The sequence below is a fragment of the Hippopotamus amphibius genome, chromosome 11 (assembly GCF_030028045.1).
Source record: "Hippopotamus amphibius kiboko isolate mHipAmp2 chromosome 11, mHipAmp2.hap2, whole genome shotgun sequence".
In the NCBI taxonomy this organism is placed as follows: domain Eukaryota; kingdom Metazoa; phylum Chordata; class Mammalia; order Artiodactyla; family Hippopotamidae; genus Hippopotamus; species Hippopotamus amphibius.
This window is the reverse complement of record NC_080196.1, coordinates 2,023,475-2,046,342: the sequence shown is the minus strand read 5'-3', so window position 1 is coordinate 2,046,342 and position 22,868 is coordinate 2,023,475. Positions and strand designations below refer to the sequence as shown.

Below are 22,868 nucleotides of genomic sequence, written 5' to 3'. Positions count from 1 at the left end.
ACAAAAGGTGGAAACAACTCAAGTGTCCATCAACAGATGAATGAATAATCAAAATGGGACACATACGTACCACAGAATATTATTCAGCCTTAAAAGGAATGTAGTTCTGATACCTGGTACACAACGGATGAACCTTGAACACATTACGCTAAGGGAAATATGCTAGACACAAAAAAGACAGATATTGTATGATCCCTCGTCTGGGAGGCACCTAGACTAGTCAAATGCATAGAGACAGAAAACAGAACAGAGGCTACCAGCGGTGGGGCAGAGGGAGGAACGGGGAGTTGCTGTCTGGGACAGAGAGTTTCTGTTTGGATGGTAAAAATGCACATGGATACTGGTCGCGGTGGCACAACACTGAGTGTGCTTAATGCCACTGAATCGTATACTTAAAAAGGGGTTAAGATGGTAAATTTTATGTTATGTATATCTGACTACAATAAAAAAAAAGAAAAAACTTTTTCCCCGATGGAAGTGATAATACTCAATATTCCCTCGTATGCGTGCACCACATCTGCTTTATCCATCCACCTGTCGTCGGACGTTTGGGCTGTGTCCACGTCCTGCCTACTGTAAACAGTGCTGCAATGAACAGGCGGTGCAAACCTGTGTTGTTCAAGGGTCAATGTACTTAAAGCTGTTATCGCGTTCCTGGTAAAATGAAACTTTTATCATTATGAAATAGTCCTGATTGCTGCAGTAAAGCTTTTTTGCCTTAGTGACTATCTTTCCTGATGTCCTTTTGATTACTTTCTTGGTTTGCATTGGATACCTCTCTTTTATAGGGTAGGTACCCCTCAGAAGTCTGGCAATTCTTGACTGTCTGATTGTGTATGTGTGTGTGTAGCTTAAAATCTCTGTCTGCCTGCCTGCTGTATTTACTGTAGCCTCCCTTTCATGACTACAGCAGTATGTTGCTGTGAGACTGATGCCAACAGCTTGTTTCCTGAGTGTGTGAGAGGCGAGGTCGCTGTTCCTCTTTGCTGATGGGCCTCTGACTTGCCTCTCTGACCCAGCCACCAGACTCACTGCTCTGGTCCTGGGCACAGGCTGCTCCCATCTGCTGCTCAGCACGAGGAATCAGGGGGAGGAGCCAACGTTTACACCTGACACGACCATGGCCCCCAATGACAACGCCTGCCAAGGTCCCACGTGACCATCTGCTGTTTCTACACACTGGCCCCAGACCTCCTCGTCCAGTACTTCTTGAGCACTAGGTTTGGGTGTGCCTTTTAAAACTTGTTTCTTGTTATATGTCTCAATGGATATAATTCTGTTGGCTTTTCATCCTTCAAGAATTCCTCAAAATGACTGATCCACCTATGGTACTTTCCATCCTATTCCAGTAATCTTGTGCTTTTGTTTTCATATCGCTAGATTTATTTTCTTTCATTTCATTAGTTCTGACAGGGGAATGGGTCTGGTATGCCAACTCAATGATATCTGCATAAAACTGCTCATTTTGTTTTTTTGTGGTTACCAAACTAGGTTACCTCAAATCTCAGTAATAAAGTATAATGCTTTGGTTTTCATGGTGACAACATATATGCTTTAATATGTTAACACTGTGAGCACCTATGTTACCTACCTTTAAACTCTTCACATCCTCCTCTACGTGTTCTTCTAATTGATTTGAATAGAAAGGCCTAAATTTTTCTTCAATGTCTATAGATAAAAAAAAATAGTACTTTAAATTTCTTAAGTATTTTCTAAAATAAAATTAAAAATTAGCCGTCTATTATTTTTGAATTACTTACCTTAATCTGTGGGCAAAGCAGTAAAATATAAATTTAAACACCAAATCACTGACGTTCATAAAGAGACTAAGAAGATTAAGTATTGTGCAGACAGAACAAGGGACAGAATATCACTGGAAGCCAAGGGCTCCTGCCTAATAGTCTGTAGTTTCTTGGCAGCACAACGCCCTACCTAATACACGTTAATTTCCAAATGAAAAAGGATGGGTGGACTCCTTGTTTCTGTCCCTTTGGCATCAGAGTTATTATAGGATGGAATACTCAGAATAAAGATTTGGTATAAAGTTAGCACTGTTAGCCTTAAAAGAAAAGGGTAACTTCCACTTTTGGGAGGATGGAATAGACATACCTCTCCTTATTTCTCCCACTAAGTACAACAAGAACCCCTATACGTTATATTATATATAAAACAAACATAAGGAGACTCTGAAAGGAGGAGAGACAAAGGCAGACAAGCTAGGGACTCTGGGATCTGAGGAGAGACATGGCAGTGAGCTTACTGGATTTTTTTTTTTTTTTTGCCGCACAGATCTCAGATTTGGACCTGAAGAAGCTGGCAACCCGACAAAAAAAGCCCAGTGAAAGCCTGTTCTTTCTGGCCAGAGGGCGAAGCAAGGGGCAGCCTAGCACGACAGAGCGGTTCGTCAGTAAGCACCCTGCAGCCACGTGCCACAGACAAACCTGTGACTCCATCTCCCACCCCGCCAGGAGACCCTGAGTGGGGAGCTGGGACTGCCACCCTCAGAAGACAGTCACAGGGCGCTCCAACACCGCACCAGGGTGACGTCAGAGAAGGCCACACAGGAGGCCAGAGCACTCCTCCTGGCCAGGCGGTGATGAGCCCTCCCTGCTGCCGTGTCGGTGGACAACAAGGGCAGACTGCCCGTGCCTCCTCACCCTGCAGTGGGGAGGTGCTCCCTCCCCCTCCCAGCGGGGAACGAACAGAAGAGGCCGTGGGTGCGGCGGGACCTTCACATCCGTCGCGGTGTCAACAGAGGCCGTGCGGACTCCACTGGAACCCTCAACCTGGACCAGCAGTGGTGAGGAGCCTCCCGCTTCATGTGTCAAAAGGGCCTGGGGGGAACCTGGACGTCCTTCCAGCTCGCACTAACATGGAGACAGTCACCCTTTCTGTGTCAAAGCCATGTCAGGAAGAGCCAGCTAAAAACAGAAGGCTTACAGAAGATCCAGTATCTCATAACATAGTAAGAAAATGTACAAGTTTCAATAAAAAAGCATTCATCATACTGAGACCCAGTAAGGTCACACACTGAATGACAAAAGACAACAGATGCCAACACCCAGGTGACAGAGGTGTTAGGATTATACATCAAAGATTTTTAAACAGCCATGATAAAAATGCTTCAATAAGCAATCATGCATAAGCTTGAAACAAATGAAAACATGGAAAGCATCGATAAAGATGTAGAAGAAGATGTAGAGAACGGACTTGAGGACACGGGCTGGGGGCAAAGGGGAAGCTGGGATGAAGTGAGAGAATAGCATTGACATATATACACCACCAAACGTAAAATAGACAGCTAGTGGGAAGCTGCTGTGTAACACAAGGAGATCAACTCGATGATGGGTGATGACTTAGTGGAGTGGGATAAGGGAGGGTGGGAAGGATATATGTATCGCCGGAGGGAGGGGATATAGGGATACATGTGTAAACACAGCTGATTCACTTCATTGTACAGCAGAAACTGGCACAACAGTGTGAAGCAATTATACTCCAATAAAGAGCTTAAAAAAAAAAGTAGAAGATATGAAAGAAATTTCAATGAAATTTTAGAACTGAAAAATAAAATAAGCCAAATAAAAAGCTCAGTGGGTGAACTCTACCACAGAATGGAGGAGAAAGAGGAAAGTCAGTGAAATGGAAAACAGAACAATAAAAATGAATGGAAATTCTAGCCAGTGCAATAAAGCAAGAAAAGGAAAAAAAAACCAAACAGATCAGAAAGGAATAAATAAAACTGTCTCTATTTGGAGACAACATGAAAATCCAAAAAAATCTCCCAAAAACCTCCTAGAATCAATCAGTGAGTTCAACAAGGTTACAGGATATAAGACTAACATACAAAAAATCAACTCTATTTCTATATCCTAGCAATGAACAAATGACCACCTAAGTTAAAAATACAAACTACTGGTCTTCCCTGGTGGTTAAGAATCCGCCTGCCAATGCAGGGGACATGGGTTCGAGCCCAGGTCTGGGAAGATCCCACATGCTGCAGATCAACTAAGCCCACGCACCACAACTACTGAGCCTGTGCTCTAGAGCCCATGAGCCACAACTACTGAAGTCTGCGCACCTATAGTCCGTGCTCTAGAAGAGAAGCCACTGCAATTTGAAGCCCACACACCACAACAAAGAGTAGCCCCTGCTCTCCACAACTAGAGAAAGCCTGTATGCAGCAATGAAGACCCAATGCAGCCAAACATAAAATAAAATTAAAAAATACAAACTACTTATAACTGCTGAAAAACAAGGAACTGTATATATAGGACTTGTATGCTAAGAACTATACAACACTGATAAAGGAAATCAAAGACAATCTAAAAAAAATGGAGAAATATTGTGTTCATGGATTAGAAGACTCAAGACAGTAAAGATGTCAATTCTCCCCAAATGGATATACAGGTTTAACACAATTCCTATCAAAATCCCAGTAAGATTTTTTTATTTTTAGATATAGACAAGATTTTTCTAAATTTTATACGGAAAGACAGGAACTAAAGTGTTTAAAATAATTTTTTAAATGAAGAAAAAAGTGGAGGAAATCAGTCTGCCCAGTTTCAAGAACTTGCCATCACTAGAGTAATTACGACTGTAGGTACTGGAACAGGGACAGATGCGTCAGTTAATGGACCAGAACACAGAAACCCAGAAACAGACACACACAAACATCCCAACTGATTTCTGACAGAGGAGAAAAAACAATGTAAGGGGAAAAAGGCATCCTTTCAACAAATGGTGTTGGAACAAGGCAGAAAAAAAAAAAGCGAACGTCAACCTAAGTCTCACACCGTATACAAAAATTAACTCAAAATGGATCATGGTATTTTCCCAATAAGATATAAATCAAATAACTGACAAGAAAGACAACCAAATATTTAGTTCTGTGCTATCATTCTTTTGTTAGCAATAATGAATTCCCAGTTTGGCAGTTTCTTAAAACAAACAAACAAAAAACTAAACATGAAACTACCATATGACATAGCTATTTCACTCCTGGGTATTTATTCCAGAGAAATAAACACTTATATTCACACAAAACCCTGTAACATGAATATTTACAGCAGCTTCAGTCCTATAAAAGAGCAACAGGAGGGAGCCTGGGGGTGATGGAAGTATCTGTCTGTGCCAGTGTCAGGAGAAGAGGTACACGGATGTGACAAACATCCGTGTCCCAGTCCCTCTCCTTCCCCTCCTCCTGCTGGCCCAATCCAGATGCCAAATCACATTTCCAGAGATGCCAGCTTCACAAGGGGAGAGAAACGAAGCAAAAGAAGCTAAGAAACAAGAAGGCCATGGAAGCAACCCCAGCATCCACCACCAAATGAACAGATGGACAAAGTGTGGTCTGCGTACCACAGAGAACCACTCGGCAGTGAAAAGGGTGGAGATTCTGACACAGGCTGCAACACGGATGAGCCCTGAAGACACTGTGCGCAGTGAAACAAGCCAGTCACACAGTCAGGACAAGTGCTGCAGGATTCCACTTATATGAGGTACCCAGAGTAGCCAGATTCACAGATACAACAGAATGACGGGGGAGAGGAGCTGGGGGGTTACTGTTTAACGGACACTGTCTCAGTGAGGGAAGATGAGAAAGTGTTGGAGACGGACTGTGGTGATGGGTGCAAACATTGTGAACGTACTGAAATGCCACTGGACTGTACACCTAAAAATGGTTAAAATGGTAAATGATGTCAGGAATATTTTTAACATAATTTTTAAAAATTTAATTATGGGAAAAAACCCCCACAAAGAAACAAGAGGACCTTCTATGCCCTCATACTTTAGGGAGGGATGGCGACTTTTCATCGAACGAAGTGTTTGGAATCTAGAAAATCAGTCTGAAATCACAAGTGGAGCACACTTTTCTGAAAACTCAAAGCCACTTCCTGTCAGCGTCTGGCTAGGAAGGCCACCACGTGGGAGACACGGAAGACGTTCTCACCAGCGAACGTCGGCCGGTCTTCTGGGTTCACCGCCCAGCACTGCTCCATGATGGCGATGACCTCCCGCGGGCAGTGCTCGATGATGTCCTCCACGTCCGGCCTGTTCCCAGACCTGATGCACACTATCAGCTGCTGCTCACAGATAGCATCTAAAACAAAGAGGAACTTCAGTCTGCTCCTGCTCCTCTCAGGCAGGGGTGACAGGAGCTGGACAGAGCCACTGATCGCTCTCTGCCAGGGTACGCTTTCGGTGCAGCTGCCGCAACCGGTAGGCGCAGGATGGCCCTGGGACAGCAAGCTGATGTGTTCCCCTGCAGAGACGACCAAACAGCAGTTTATAGTGTCTGCAGACGAAAGACAGAATCCACAGCAAAGCTGACTCCTGGCAGAACAAACGGAACATGTGAATAAAGCCAATGCCACAGTCCAGATTTTAATGCAAAGACAAAATATGGGACAGCGCTTGCCTTGAAGGAGCTCAGTTTAATAGGAGTGACTTACAACACAGAGTGGTAACGGCTATTCGAGAAGTAAGTACAAAGGGTTCTGGTACCATGACCATGACTGGAAGGTCAGAGCAGGCTTTGTTGAGTCCAGAAAAATAAGCAGGAATTATCCAGGTAAAGAAGTGGGAAGGAGGACTCGGGGAGGAGGATTTCAGGCCAGGAAAGCAGGATATGAATAGACGGTAAGCTGCAGAGATCACGAAGCATCCGAGAAATTACGAACAGTTCAGTGTAACTGGGCTTAGTGACGAGGGGAAGCGAGGGGAGGAATAAGGTCCGAGAGAGAAACAAAGGCCAAATCAGAAAGGGCCCTCTACTCTACCCCGAGGAACCTGAACTTCATCCTGAACGTCAAGGGTGTCTTGGCAGGACTTTAAACAGATGAGTGAGATGGTTCGATCTGCCTTTCAGGACGACTGGTTTGGCTGCAGTGTGAACGGCAGGCGGCATGAGGAGGCTGCCACAGAAATACAGAGGCTTTGACCTAAGAGGGCCTGTGGCGATGGAGTGAAGGGGATGTATCTTGAGTCAGATACACTTTGAGTTCATAGTTTGTTTGTTTGTTTGTTGGTTTGTTTTTCCAGCCACACCTCGAGGCTTGTAGGATCTTAGTCCCCAGCCAGGGACTGAACCCGGGCCCTCAGTGGTGAACTCGCAGAGTCCTAACCACGGGACTGACCGCTAGGGAATTCCCGAACTCATAGGTTTGGATGTGTGATTAGATGCGGGAGATGAGAGGCAGGGTTGAGTCTGGGATGCCTCAGGGTTCAGGCTGGACCGCTCGGTGGGTGGGTGGAGATGCCATTTTCTGAACATAAGAGCAAAGCTGTGCCACAGCCGAAAATCAAACAAACAAACAAACAAATAGCTAGCAAAGCTGAGTGAGCTGCTAGGACAGTGTGGAGAAGATGGACTTGGTTCTGGGGGACGCTGCTCTGGTACGTGGACTGGGTTTGACTAACAGTGGACATCCAGGCCAGAGCTGGAGATTTGGGAGGTGTCGGCAAAGAGGTGATGGTTAACCTTGGGAGCTGATGATCCCCGTGGAAGAATGGCAGGACAATGTCCATTGGTTTAGGTACTTAACAAACTGAAGAATGGCTACTTATGGATGGATCCATGTCCCTTTCATCTTTATATTCTCAATTCCAAGTAAAGTGCCTGCAGTAAGTACTAAAAAGAAACAATTCCTGAAGGAAGCAGCTAGTGGACTCGTGAGCCTACGGAGTGTGTGCCCTGCAAGAGGACCCTCGTAGGCCGAAGCAGCGGGCTGTCCTGTCCGGGAGGGTTCCAGGAGGTTGCAGCACCTCCCAAGCTCAGACGTGTTATCAAGGCTCCTGTCCGTCCTGTGATCCCTGACTCCTGAACTGTGATTACTCGTGCATTCAACAAACACCTCCTGAGCACCTACTATGTTCCAGCACTGTGTGTGCAGACCCTGTGGACAGAGCAGTGAAGGGACTGGATGTGGTCCTGGCCCTCGGGGAGCTTACAGTCCAGTGGGTAAGATAACGTTAAAAGAGCAAACACTGATAAACAGTCTCAGCCGACGTGACCGAGGCCGCTGTTCCACTGAGCCACTCTGATCGGTACCCAGACCCCACCGCCCCGCCCATCCTTACTCTCGTACGGCTCCTTGTTGGCAAAGATGGCCCAGAGCACGATGGCGAAGCTGAACACGTCCGACTTCTCCGAGGGCCGCGAGTTGACGTCGTTCAGGTGCTCGGGAGCCATGTAGTGGAGGGTGCCGCCGTTCTTCTTCTTCGCGGCGCTGTCCACTTCCCTGTGCTCGCGGCGCTCCTCTTTCGTCAGCTTGCTCCACGTCTTAAAGGAAGCCACGCCGAGATCAGCTATCTGCAACAGAGCAAACCAGCGGGATTGTTGAAGGCTATACGCAAGACAGGTTTGTCTTTAAATGTGGGGCTTCTCCAGTAGATGTGAGGTACAGTAACATCTCCAGAAATGGCTGCACTAGGCAGGTTTAAAACAGCTACTCCTGAACAGGCTGGTAGAAACTGCATGTCCTCCGGCCTCTGGAGAATCTCCTTTAAGAGATGTCTGTGTGAAATTCTGGTATTTCAGTTCTTATGCAATAAAACCTGGGGGTGGGGGGGGATGGGGGGGAGAAAAGCAGAAGATGTTTCTGAGATGAACCACAACAAAACATGTTCGTTCTAATTCCTCATTTATTCTGCATGTATTTTCCAATTATTTCTGTGGCTAGGAAAAAACCAGGTACTTTCTTCTCAGCAGGTTTGTATAGCAGGTGGTACCGCACCTTCTATTTTCCCCAAAGGTGTCCGGAAGCCCACGGATGCCAATTTCCGAGGATCCCAAAGGCACACGGAGGATAAGGACTGCGGAGCTACCTGTTCTGAGTTGGGAGCCTGAACCTAAGAGAAAAAGGCATGAGAAGGAGGGAAAAACAGACAAAAAAGCAAAGAAAAAATACCAAGGTCAGACAAAGAACAGAGAGGGAGGTGGCAGGGCAACATGACAGAACGATACAGTTAAGAAATCAGAGGTGACAGTTTCACTTTTGCCTCCAGGAATCCAAGCATTTGGGGATTATTTCTGGCATGTGATGATCTAAAATCCTCAAGTTCTAACCCAGAACACAAGAGATAAGTTACTAATGTAAAGCAGAACCTTCTTTCACAGACATAAGAATAAAAATCCCCGTCCAGGACTAGAACAGAGATTAGAAGCGGAATCTTCTGGGAAAGGGATGCCTGTGTAAGCAGTTCCTGAGTCCTCCCCCAGACCCCACTTCCCCTTTCGGGTGCTTGAGCTCAATGCCTGTCGCCAGAGCCAGCTAGATGGGATACTCCACCTAGTTAACGCTTGCTCTTGTGTGAACAAGAGAAAAATCCCTTCCCCTTCTTCCTTTTACTACAGTGGAAAGAGAGTTTACGCAAGGAAACTGACTTTTTAAAAAGATGAAAGTAAATGAATAAATAAAAAATATCAACTCCATCACGTCTGTATCTTTCTTTCCATTCCTTGGTAGAGCTTTTTGGTGCCACGGTTATCAGTTATAAGCCAAGCTAGCGCTTCTTTTAGCATATATCATGTTTGAAAGTGGATTTACAGTGCACAATTAAAACTAAAATCACCCCAATCCTCCAGAAGCCTCAATTACGGTTTACCTTAATGTGAAAGTTGCCATCAACGAGGATATTTTCTGGCTTGAGGTCCTTGTGTATTACACCTTCTCCGTGTAAGTAGCACATTCCTTCAATGGTCTCCATAATTATCCTTCCTTTCACAGAGAGAGGGATGCTGATCTAAAATGAGTGAGAGTAAGTCCATGAAATGGAAAGGTAGATTCTCGGTCACTCTCACAACTATACTCCAGTTATATGAATATCAATGTTAATATAGATGATTCCAGTTTCTATTAAAGCAATTAACATTAGTTTTGCTTAACACTGAAAAACACAAATTCTCACTCTGTGTGTGTGTATGTGTGTGTGTGTATGTGTGTGTGTGTGTATGCAGTGCCTAGCTTACAAAAGGCTGTTTCCTAAAAATGTATGTGTATGTTAGTTGTTGATAAACAAGAAAAAACTTTAAATGATGGGAGTTAGATGTCCAGGTCAACCCCCCAAACATCTTAAGTCATCATGTGGCTACCGTATTAGTAGCCTGATCACCAACATAAAAAAAAAAAAAGCCAGAGATTCTGCCTTTTTCCTTGGTATACCTTTGGATTTAGGAAAAAATTATGAGCATGCAAAGTAGATCCCCTTCTTTTCCCTCTTCCTGTTTCTCTCCCGTACATCCTCCTGAATTTCTTCTTAAGCCTCAACTGGCACACTTTATCTTAGCCTGATCCTGCAGAATGTCTCCGGTCCCAAACGATTTATCTCCCAATCAAAATCCCTACTTGCTTCAAGGATCATATCTCATTTGGGGAAGAGCAATCTGCTCAAGTTACAATACAACCTCTAAGTGACTATCTTTACCCTTCCCCACAGCTATCTGTGAGATCTGTCCGGCTTAATAGGAATTGGAAAACTGACATAGCCTCAGGCAGCTGGGGGGTGGGGGGTTGAAGAAGACGGGGGTAACATCTGCTTAAGGACAGTCCTAGCCCCGCCCCGCCCCCCCACGCAATCTCTGCCATGCCCACCCCGCCTCCGTGCCCACCCCGCCTCCGTGCCCACCCCACCTCCGTGCCCACCTCGCCTCCCGTTCCTTCCCTCATGCCCTTTCCCCTGCCTGGAACGCTGACTTGTCCCCAGTTCTCTGTTTGTCTGTCAGACTCCCACTCCAGCCTCCTCCTTGTGGAATCCCTGCCCAACCATCCCATGCTGGGGAGAGAGCCCCTCCTCTGCGGTCCCACAGCTCGCTGTGAGGGTGCCTATCAAAATACCAGCGCACCAGACAGTCACCTCCTGGCCTGTCCCATTACGCGCCTGTGTCACACTTGCTGTTGCTTCCTGAGCAAAGAGCACAAGGCCTTGCTCTTAACAGGTGCATACACTTTCGAAAATGCTTTAAAGTTATTTGTCTTTGGTAAACAATATTAGTCTTCCTGTTCTAGACCTTCCTTATCCAGCATTGTTATTCTAATGTTCTATATTTAACCTATAAGTTTCTTCAATGGCATCAAAATGCAATCACTAATGTTCCATCTTCTCATACAGTCATTTACAGTGTACATCTTCTAATCAATCAACCCACCCATCTTTAACTGTAATCCAGTATGCACACACCCCACATCAGACCATCCTGCTTTCGGAAGACAGTGCCTGCCTCTGAACTGTGGGTCTGTGAGTGGCTGACAAAAGCCACCTATAACCCTGAGATCTAGAGAGGACCCTCCACGGGAGGGATGGACACCTGTCTGCAGGTGCTGAGTGGAGGGCAGGGCCACCTTCTGAGCACGGAAGGTCAAGGAAGATTTAACGAGAGGCTGACCAGACATCCAGAACATCCAGCCACGCACCAAGGATGCTTCCGCACCAAGGCGGCGGCGGGCGGTGCGCACGGGCGGTACCTGGGCCTTGAGCACGTGCATGAGGTTGCCCTTCTCCATGTACTCCATCACCAGCGAGTAGTTCCCGTCCTCCATGATGACGCCCAGCAGCTTCACCACGCGGCTGTGCCGCAGCCGGCGCATCATCCTGCCCTCCTCCAGGAGCGCCTCGTTGTACCTGGGGCAGGGGGTGGGGCTCAGACCCGCAGAGGCGGCCCTGCTCCCCGCCCGCCCGGCGGAGGCGTGCGCGCCGCGGCGCATCACCCCCGCAGCGCAACACCCCCGCGTCCACCCCGGTGCACGCGCCGGGCTCCTCCACACGCAGGCCGCGGGCTCCGGGAGGCAGAGCGGTTTCTCGGCCGCTCGATATTCCTCCTCCCCAGGGACCCGCAGCAACAGCTCGGGAGGTGTTAACACGGAGGCAGGACGCAACGCAACGCAAGCGCACAGCAGCACCGACGTGCGGCCGGGAAAAGGGCTGCGCGGGCAGCCTCGCTCATCACCGCTCCGGCGAGCACAGAGGGGGGCAGGCCACCAACTGCCTTCCAGAGAGGGTTCCCGCAACCTCTAACTCGTGCACCAGCTTTGTGTCCCCATACTTGGGGCTGGTCCTCTCCAGCACCGAAGCAAGGGCAGCCGTCCCTCCTCCCGCTCCCTCCCATCCTCTATCCATCGCCCCCTCCGTGGCCCTCGATCTCCTTCCCTTCCTCTCGTTCCTCCTCTTCAGTTTTCTTCCACCATTTCCCAGCTCTCAGCTCTTCCCTAGCCAGCCTCGGAACCCTCATGAGCGATGCAGGGATGTTAATATCCGCCCTGCAGGGTTCTCTGACATAAAGGCCGGGTGTTGACCCCTGCACCCCGTCGGTCTCATTCGAAAGCCAGTGCTGCCTGTACCCACGGCCCTGGCCAGTCACGGGGCCCACCCGCTTCTGCCCCAACTCACTCGGTGCGCTTGGGGCCCGTGTACACCTTCTTCAGGATCACCAGTCCGTGGGACCTGTGTAAACACAGAGACACCTTTCCGAAGCCCCCACTGTCCAGGTCCTCCTGCTCCAGGAAGTCAGCGGAGTTCATCTTAATGTCATCCAAGGACATGTTTGCTTTCCTTCCCAATACCCAGAACGCTCGGAAAATACACAACTTTTTCTCTCCCTCAGAGCAGTGCCCTGTGAAGAAGATAGAAGAGGACATGTCAGTGCAAAAACGTCATTATTCAAAAAATGTACGCAACGCTCCACCACGCGCTTGGTGTGCTTTTATTTTTTGAAGGTAGATTTATAGTCTCTAAGATGAACGTTTTTCATATTTCCAGAAATGACAGAAGACCACAATTTTTCTTCCCGACTTTCATTTCTACTAACATGAAAGGTTAGAAAACTTTAAAAAACTTTAAAAACTCTTTAAAAACTTTAAAAAGCGACAAAGGACCCATATGTAGTGGGTAACATAATACACACAACTATTCAAACGCATAGCTAGGCTCTGCAGGAAGGAAAAGCCCTCCAGGGACCGAAAACAAACAGTGTGTGGGGCAGGGGCCACGTGACAGCTGCTGTGGACTGAGCGTTTGTGTGCTCCCCAGATTCGTATGTTGAAGCCCAAGCTCCAATGTGATAGTATTAGGAGGAGGTGAGCCCTCTGGGAGGTGATCAGGCCATGAAGGAGGCCTCATGAACGCCATAAGTGTCCTTACAAAAGACATGAGAGGGCGTCCCTGGTGGCGCAGTGGTTGAGAATCTGCCTGCCAGTGCAGGGGACACGGGTTCCAGCCCCGGTCTGGGAAGATCCCACATGCCTTGGAGCAACGAAGCCCGTGCGCCACAACGACTGAGCCTGTGTTCTAGAACCCGTGAGCCACAACTATGGAGCCCACGTGTCGCAACGAGTTAAGCCCGCGTGCCTAGAGCCCGTGCTCCGCAACAAGAGAAGCCACCATACTGGGAAGCCTGCACAACGAAGAGTGGCCCCTATTCACCGCAACTAGAGAAAGTCCACGCGCAGCAATCAAGACCCAACACAGCCAATAAATAAAGTTAATTAATTAAGACATTAAAAAGACACGAGAGAGCTTGCTTCCTCTCCTCTCTCCCTCTCTCTCTCCACCATGTGAAGATACAATGAGAGAATGGCCGGCCGTCTGCAAACCAGGAAGCGGGTCCTCACTAGACACTGGATGCTTTGATTCGGGGCTTCCAGCCTCTAGAACTGTGAGAAATGAATGCCTGTGGTTTAAGCCACCCAGTCTATGGTAATTGGTTACAGCAGCCGAACTAAGACAGAGGCCCCGTGGGGCACCACCAACCTCGACATCCAAAGTTCAGGGTTTAAAACCTGCCAGGAGCTGAGCTCAGGACATGCAAGAAAAGAGGGCTGGAACAAAGACTCCTGCCTTAACACGGCACTTCTCAGTGTGCTACCCTACCCCACAAACAAAGGATGGACTACAAAAAAAGCAGTCCACTAGCAAAGGAACTTGCTTGTCTTAGACCGAGCTTGGGGTATAAAAAAAAAGTCTCCACGTGAATTCATAACCTTGGGCTTGTCTTCAAATACATCTGGGCTTTAAATTTATACTCCTCTTACCTCTTATGACCAGGATCCCCCAAATTAAGAAAGTGGTCACAGGCTGATGGCATCCCTGGGTTATAAGGCTAAAGCAAACAAAACACCCCCAAGCCAGAACAGACAGGATTCCCACAAATAAAGCCTAACTTAACATGAGCTCTCTTTCCAAAATTATAAAACACCGAAAAAAAAAAAAAAAGTTCACCATTAGCCAAACCCAGCATATACAACAGACAGCAGTATTAGGCACCAAAGAAGCTCAGGTAATTAAACTACTGAAGATCCTTAGAAATAAACAGGTTTAAAGTAATTATGAACAAAAGAAAAGGAATTTGAATAATACAAAGAGAAAAACGCGCTATCTAAAAAGAATAGGAAGATACGGACGAGGATTTGGAGACGCTGTACACAGGGCCATGAGGTGCGCGATACATCCAGTCTCAACATACAACTATCTGCTTCATCCATCTTCCCTCCTCTTTCATTCATTCATTTTTCCCAGACTGAAATGAAGGATAAACACCTTTGGGGACCAACATGCAATATCAGTGCACACCCACCAGGGAATCCGGAATTAAAAAGGCCACCACCACATGCAGTGAGCCGGAATTCTCACACACTGTTGGCAGGAACACAAAATGGTACGATCACCTGGAGAAAAGGTCTGGCAGTTTCTTATAAAACTAAACATACACCTATACTGTGACCAAGCAATTCCAATTCCAAGGGAAATGTAAACATATGTCCCCAAAGATGTGCGCAGCGTTCACGGCAACTTCACTCACGATCCCCAAAGCTGGCAACAGTCACCCATCGATAGAAGGATGGGAGAAAGCCCTGCGGTATGTCCACAGATGGACACTAATGATGACCCACTAATGCACACAACAGTGCGGAGGAGTAACAAAAACACTGTGCTGAGGCAGAGCAGGTACAAAAGGACCCAGAGTTTACCACTTTGTCTACAAGAAGTTCCAGAACAGTCAGACTCATCCGTGGTGGGCACTGGTTGCCCAGGGACAGAGTGAGGGAACTTTCTGGGGTGAAGGTAACGTTCTGTCATCTCAGGGGGGGTTTGGGTTACACAAGCAAAATCATCTGTCAATACCCAACAAATGTACACTAAAGAACTGCAGGCAAATTTTACATCTAAAAACATCAGCAAACATACTGGACTCGTTAGTGGTAGGCAGGCTGAAACATTTAGGGGTCCGTGTACTGATACCTGCAGTGTACCCTGCAGATGACAGACAGTCTGGTGGACAGAGAGAGGGTAAGTACGTGGATAATTATACGATAAAGCAAGAAGAGTAAAATGGTACAGATACTGCACATATGAGAGTTCACTGTAAAATCTTCCTTACTTTTTTGTTTCTATGTAATTTTAATTTTTTTCCCATACACCCCTCACCCAATTTCTCCTAACAGTACGTTTGTCTGTACTAAGAAACTATCATTGGTACGTCACCATTAACTAAACTCTCTGCTTTTTTCTGATTTTACCAGTTTTCCTGCTAATTTCCGTTTTTGCTCCAGGATCCAATCCAAGATATCACACTACATTCTGTAGCTCTTGTTTTTTTATTGTTTGTTTCTTTCTTTCTTACCTTGTGCCCCCCTCACCCATTTCTCCCACCCCACCCCAGCTCCCCACCTCTGCAAACCACCAATCTGTTGTCTGTATCTGTAAGCTTGTTTTTTGTTTCTTTAAATGTAAGAGTCCACATAGAAGCGAGATCATGCAGTATTTGCCTTTCCCTGTCTGCCTTATTTCACTCAGCACAATGCCCTCGAGGTCCTTCCATGTTGTTGCAAGTGGCAATATTTCATTCTTTTTACGGCTGAGTAATATTCCATTGCATGTACACACCACATCTTCTTTATCCACCCATCCGTCGATAGACACTTAGGTTGTTTCTGTATCTTGGCTATATAGTGCTGCAATGAACATAGGGATGCATATATCTTTTTAAGTGAGTGCTTTCATTTTCTTCAGATAAATACCCAGAAGTGGAATTGCTAGATCGTATGGTAGTTCTATTCTTAATTTTTTGAGGACCTTCTATACTGTTTTCCATAAAGCTGCACCAATTTACATTCCCACCAACAATGCACATGAGTTCCCTTTTCACCACATCCTCGCCAAAAGTGATTTCTTTTCTTTTTGATAACAGCCATTCTGAAGGTGTGAGGTGCTGTCTCACTGTGATTCTGACTTGCGTTTCCCTGATGACAGGGATGCTGAGCGCCACTGCGTGTGCCTCTTCACCATCTGGATGTCTTCTTTAGGAAAATGTCTATTCAGATATTCTGCCAATTTTTTAAACATTTTTGTTGTTGTTACTGAGTTGTGTGAGTTCTTTATATACTTTTTGATGACATCTCCTTATCAGATATATGATTTACAGATATTTTTTCCATTCAGTAGGCTACCTTCTTATCTTGTTGATAGTTTTCTTTGCTATGCAGCTTTTTAGTTTGATAGTCCCACTTGTTTATTTTTACTTTTGTTGCTTTTACTTTTGATATAAAATTTGAAAAATCATCACCAAGACCAAAGTCAAGGCGCTTACTGCCTATGTTTTCTTCTAGAAGATTTATGGTTTCAGGTCTTGCATTGAAAAGTGTAATCCATGTTGAGTCAATTATTGTGTATGGTGTAAAATAGTGATCCGGTGTAATTCTTTTGCATGTGGCTGTCCAATTTTCTCAACACCATTTACTGAAGAGACAGTCCTTTCCCCGCTGTGTACAGATCTTCCCCAACTTACAAGAGGGTTATGTCTTGATACACCCACTGTAAGCTGAAAATGCACTTAACACACCTAACCTACTAAACATCATAGCTTAGCCTAGCCTACCTTAAATGTGCTCAAAACACATTAGCCTACAGTTAAGCAGAATCATCTAACACAAAGCCTGTCTTATAATAAAGTGTTGAATATCTCTTGTAATTTACTGAATACTGTACTGAAAGTGAAAAAAAGAATGGCTGTATGGGTACAGAATGGCTGTAAATACACTGGCTGTTAACTCTCGTGACTGCATGGCTGATAGAGCTGTGGCTCTCTGCTGCTGCCCAGCATCATGAGAGAATTCCACACCACATACTGCTAGCCTGGGAAGAGAAAAAGATACAAATTCAAAGGATGATTTCTACTGAATGTATATCGCTTTTGCATCAGCATAAAGCTGAAAAATTATAAGTCAAACCATCATGAGTTGGGGACCATCTGTGTTCTTGGCTCCTTTGTAAGTTAATTGATCATATATGTGTGGGTTTATTTCTGAGCTATTCTGGTCCATTGATCTGTATGTGTGTTTATGCTGGTGCCACACTGTTTTGATTACTATAGCTTTCTAATACAGTTTGAAACTGGGAAGTGTGATATCCAGCTTTGTTCTTTCTCAAGATTGCTTTGATGACTTGGGGTCTTTTGTGGTTCCATAAAAAATTTCAGGATTATATGTTCAACTTCTATGAAAAAAATGTCACAGGAATTTTACAGGAACTGCACTGACCCTGTAAGTATGGACATTTTTTTTTTTTTTTTTTTTAATTTTTTGGCACACGGGCTTAGTTGCTCCGTGGCATGTGGGATCTTCCTGGAGCTGGGATCGAACCCATGACCTCTGCATTGGCAGATGGATTCTTAACCACTGCGCCACCTAGGAAGCCCCAAGTATGGACATTTTAATATTAATTCTCCCAATCCATGAGCATGGAATATTTCCATTTATTTGTGTCTTCTTCAATTTCTTTCCTTAGTATCTTATAGTTTTCAGTATACAAGTGTTTCACCTCCCTGGTTAAATTTATTCCTAGCTATTTTATTCTTTTTGATGCAATTATAATTAGGGTTTTAATTTCTTTTTCTGATAGCTCATTATTAGTATACAGAAATGCAAAATATTTTTTGTATACTGATTTTGTATCCTACAACAGGGGTTCCCAACTCCCCCCCCCCCCCCCCCCCCCCCCCCGCCGTCTGTGGACCAGACCGCACAGCAGGAGGTGAGCGGCAGGCAAAGGAGTGAAGCTTCATCTGTCGCGCCCCATCCTTCCCCATTGCTCGAATTACCGCCTGAACCTTCCCCCCATCCCCCCACCCTCTGTCCATGGAAAAGCTGTCCCTGGTACCAAAAAGGTTTGGGGACCACTGTCCTACAACATTGCTGAAATTGTTCGTTAGTTCTAACAGTTTTTTGATGGCGTTTTTAGAGTTTTCTACACATAACATCACACCAGCTGCAAACAGGGACAGCTTTATTTCTTCCTTTCCAATTTGTGTGCCTTTTCTTTTTGTTGCCTAAGTGTGCTGGCTAGGACTTCCAGTGCCACGTTAAGTAAAAATGGCAAGAGTGGGGATCCTGGCCTTGTAACTGAATTTTTTTTTTTTTGGTTTGGCCACGCAGCTTGTGGATCACAGTTCCCAGACCAGGGATTGTACCCTGGCCGTCAGCAGTGGGCGTGCAGAGTTCCAACCACTGGACAGCCAGGGAATTCCTGTCTTGTTCCTGATCTCACAGGAACAACTTTCCGTTTCTCACTGTTGAGTACGATGTTAGCTCCAAATGTAAAGTATTTTTAACTCTGCACTTTGAAATTTTTCTTAATGAAATGCTGAGGACAGGTGTTTTTTCTTCTTGTTGTTTTAAATACCTGAAGGCGTTTCTGAAAATGCCTATGCTGACAGCAGTGCTGTGCAGTGGCCTGCTGCAGTCTGGCTCAGATAACCAACCTTCTACATCCTGTACAAAGGTTTCAGTGGCCCCGCCACCCCAACAAAACTCACAGATCAGCACAGCAGATGACACTGTGAATCATCTTCCCATAATGTGAGCCGTTTCCCTATGGAAAGAAGCACATCTATGGGACAGAGACAGCGGTTGGGGGAGGCTGCCCAGATAAAGGGCATAAAGACGGAGGGGACAGGGGTGAGTCAGGGACTGAAGGTGAGGTACCAGAAACCATTACGACACTGCAAAGAGCACAGACTTTTTGCCCATATGAACTCTAGTTCTAATTTACCAGCCCTGTGTCTTGGGTAACTTAACATAAGCCTCAATTTCCTCATTTGCAAAAGGAAATAATAATGACTGCCTCACAAGACTGGTAAGGATTATGTAAGAAAAAATACGTGAAAACACACTTGTTGCCTGCTTTACGGTTCTGGTCTATGATTGGTTCACCCAGCCATGCCCTTCCATGTTCATCCTGTTTCCCAGGCTTTGAGAATATGAGTGTGCGACTGGGATCACTCTTCTCAGCAGCTCTCTATGGACCAGTCCTCGTGAGGGTGGAGTAGGGGAGACGGAATTATCTGTCCCACGCTCCCCTACGAGCCCTCTGAGGGCACATTCTTCTCCTGGCTAGAAGCTGCTCCTCTTTCGGGTCTCAGAAATGTCATTTCTTCAGGGACGCCATCCTGCATCTTCCCATCAGACATCCTCTATACTTCCCATAGCGCCCAGTGCTTCCCCTTTGAAACAGTTAAGGCAGCTACAACTTGGGAGTTATTTCAATTAAGCTCACAGAAGGCAGGAAACTGTCTATCTTATTCACTGTCTACAGTGCCCAGCACAGAACCTGACATACGGCAGTTGGTTATTAAATGCATAGTATTTTTTTTAACAAAGAACTATTTAATTGTCCAAAAATAAAGAATACAGTTGAATTACAGTACATTCATAAGATGTAATATTATACAGCCAATACATTAACAGGTAGATGGCTAGGTATACATGTAGATATATGTATAGGAAAAAAGACACAGCGAAAGACACTGAAATGTTAGCAAGGATATCTGGATGGTCAGGTGATTTTTACCTCTTCCTTACACTTTTACTACATTTTCCAACTTTTCTACAATACACATGAATTACCTCTATAATAAAATTTATTTTTTAAAAGGGAATGATTCCTTCCCTAAGTAGTACTTTATTCTAAGGAATCAAATCAGAGATGCTGATACTGATTACATACAAGGATGTTCCCGGTAACATTAGATAAAATATTAAAAGCACATAAACAACTGGCATATGCTGAATAAAGGAGAATACGTTATGCCCCATTCACAATATGAAATACATCCAGCAGTTTTCAAAAATGATATTACGTATGAATGTTTAGTGACATTAAAAAAGGCTTGCAGACAAAGTAAAGAAACAGGAAGGAATTATAACCATGCCTGAAATATGTCCATGCGGTATCAGGATTCAGCGGGATGAGGAGTTCTACTTCGACCCAGATCCTGTCTCCTCAGAGCTGCCAAGACCAACCATGACCTGCAGTGCCTCCTGCGAGGGGGATGGAGCTCAGGGGAGGGGCCTCCACGTGGGTCTGCCGCACTTTGTGAGGCTGACTCCTGACCCCAGCTGGTTCTCCTCAGTCTGCGGTTTGTTGGTTTAGTCTGGTCTTACCTAGCCTTATGCACTTTTTTCATGGTTTCCAATGATTTCTTTTGTTTTTACTGTGTCTCGCCGCCCCCCCCCCCCGCCCCCGCCATTTCCCCATGAACGGTTTGACTTTATAAGCACTGAATGTCTTAGGAAAGACTTGTGAGTGACTTAGATACCCAAGAGTCACAAAAACACTGAATGCAGGCAGTAGAAAACCACACTATAAAGCCATGTTTCAGAGTAATTAATGAAGGCACACTAGTCTGTTATATCATCTTATGATTAATTTCACCAAAAAATGTAATTGTATCTATTTCAATGGGATTTCTTAATGTATTTTGCAAAAGTATATTTAATTCAGGGACTTAGGGAAGCAAATCTTTTCCACAGAAATTAATTGAAAATTCCAAGAAACTTCACAAATTATCTTCTAAGGCAGGGTAGGTCTATATATCAAAATATTCATATCTATATTCAGTTTTGTTTGTCAATTATACCTCAATAAAACTAGGGGAAAATACAAATTATTAACAATACGTAATACCAAAAAAACCAGGCAAAATTAATCTATGATATTAACAGTCAAGACAGTAGTTCCTATTAGGTGGAAGCAAGAAGGCAGTGAATGAGAAGAAGCAAAGGGGGTTCAGGAGTGATGGCAATGTCTTATTTCTTCTTAATGTTCACTTTGTGATACTTAACAGAGCTGAACCGTTATCCCTTGTGTATTTTCCCGTGTATGTTACACCTCTAAACAATTTAAAAACTTTAAAAAATTCATATTTACCTGTAAGTGGTAGAGGACTATTTTTTTCAATTTTTCAATAATGATCATACATAATGAATCTCACAGAAAATGCTGACTGCCTACCTATCACTGCCCCCCTCTTCCCTGCTAATAGAGCTCTGTTTTTACTCAGGTACCCAATGGGGATTTCTCAAGGTGCTTTGATTATAACTGCTGATGCTTTCCCCCAGATAAATAAGAGCTCTGAGCAATGAAGATCTAAATGAAGAGCAAGAGAGAAGACTGGAAGCGTTCAACCCAGTTATTAGGTACATTAGCACACTATGACCCTCTGAAGCACCAATTTACGTCGCTCCAATTTGCAAATAAAGAAACTAAAATTTGGAGTTTAATCATTCACCTAAAGTAACAGATCCTGGAACTGAGCCTTTATCTCTTCGCTCAAACTTCTGCTGTAAATTCACTAACACGTGCTACTTCTCTGGAGAGCAGACAATAACCTCTGTTAAAATCAGATGCAGAGACCTCATCGTACAGTCTTGCTCACCTATGCTAAATGAGCACGCTACAGTCAGAAACGCAGGGAACGTACAGACGAAACTTCAAACACACACGAAACTACGCGGCGCGAAATTCACACTCTGCAGGGTAACACGATCATTTCTGCCTGAGGATAACATCCGACCAAAGCGTGGGAAGCTCTGCGTTTGTTTCAAATTCTCAGACGATACCGGCGGCATTAACATGCTGTGGGTTAATAAGCACCCGGTAGTAATTGGCGATTTTGGAAATGGCTACTTAAGGATTTTTTTCTTAATTCTCATTAACGGCCACAATCCTGAAAGCACCACGTACCTCCGCCGCTGCGTACAGCTCAGACGGGCGAAAACGAAAACGAAAGCCGACCGTCATCGCAGTGTCACCGGCACTGACCCCTGCGGTGATGACACCCCCCCCAAACACCTGACACGAGGGTGGCCTCCACCTCCAGCGCCGTGGGTGACTGCGGCCCCCTCCGCGCTCGCACCCACCTGGCGGTCACGGAACCGGACCGGGCGCGCGGTCCCGCTGGGCAGCGCCGCGCCCCCGCCTCGGCTTCGCCCGCGCAGACCTGCGGAGAGGCCGGAGCGCACGGACGGCCCGCGGGCGCCTGCGGGGCGGGCGCGGCGCCGGGCGACCCTCGAGCGACGCGGAAACCGAGAGCCACCGGCCCCTGGGCGGGGTCGCGCCCCGCGCTCGGGAGAGAGGGCCGGGGCTCGTCGGCTCCCGAGCTCCGACGAGATCGCCAGCGCTGCGGAGGCGCGTGCCACGGGCCGCCGCAGACGCCTCCCGGGCGGACGGGGCCTCCCCTCGTCGCCGCGAGCCCTCCTGCCCCGCATCCCGCGGCGGCCCCAGCGCCCCCGCCAAGGGCCCCTCCGCAGGCCGGGCGCGCGAGGAGGCCCGGCCCGGGACGCCCGCGAGGAGCACGCACCGCTGAGGCTCACGACGGCGCAGGAAACCCGCCATCCCCGCCAACACAGCAGGGCCGGCCACGCCGCTGTCGCGCCCGAGGCAGGTCTCCGCCCGGGCCGCGGGGACCCTCACCCCCGGGCAGCTCGCAGCCCCGCGCCCGACTTCCGCGAACGCCGCGGGCCACGCCCGCCGGCCGCCCCGCCCCGCCCACCGCCCAGCCCGGGCGCCGGAAGCGGAAGCCGGAAGCCGGCCGGCGAGAC

At 46.4% G+C, this 22,868-nt stretch overlaps 1 protein-coding gene across 7 annotated transcripts in view; it reads right to left on the bottom strand.

Moving 5' to 3' along the window:
• Positions 1-22,868, bottom strand: part of RIPK1 (receptor interacting serine/threonine kinase 1) — a 46,762-nt gene that overhangs the window by 8,518 nt on the left and 15,376 nt on the right. For 5 of the 7 annotated variants that reach the window (XM_057698841.1, XM_057698840.1, XM_057698843.1 and 2 more), the window contains 6 exons: positions 12,385-12,607; positions 11,463-11,619; positions 9,607-9,744; positions 8,080-8,311; positions 5,951-6,100; positions 1,592-1,668 (listed from right to left, as the gene is read on the bottom strand). In XM_057698841.1, the coding sequence (XP_057554824.1) occupies positions 1,592-1,668; positions 5,951-6,100; positions 8,080-8,311; positions 9,607-9,744; positions 11,463-11,619; positions 12,385-12,607 (977 nt within the window). Of the gene's footprint in view, positions 1-1,591; positions 1,669-5,950; positions 6,101-8,079; positions 8,312-9,606; positions 9,745-11,462; positions 11,620-12,384; positions 12,608-22,011; positions 22,144-22,627; positions 22,794-22,868 lie in introns of those variants that run through there. The other 2 variants (XM_057698842.1, XM_057698845.1) reach the window with 2 other exon arrangements.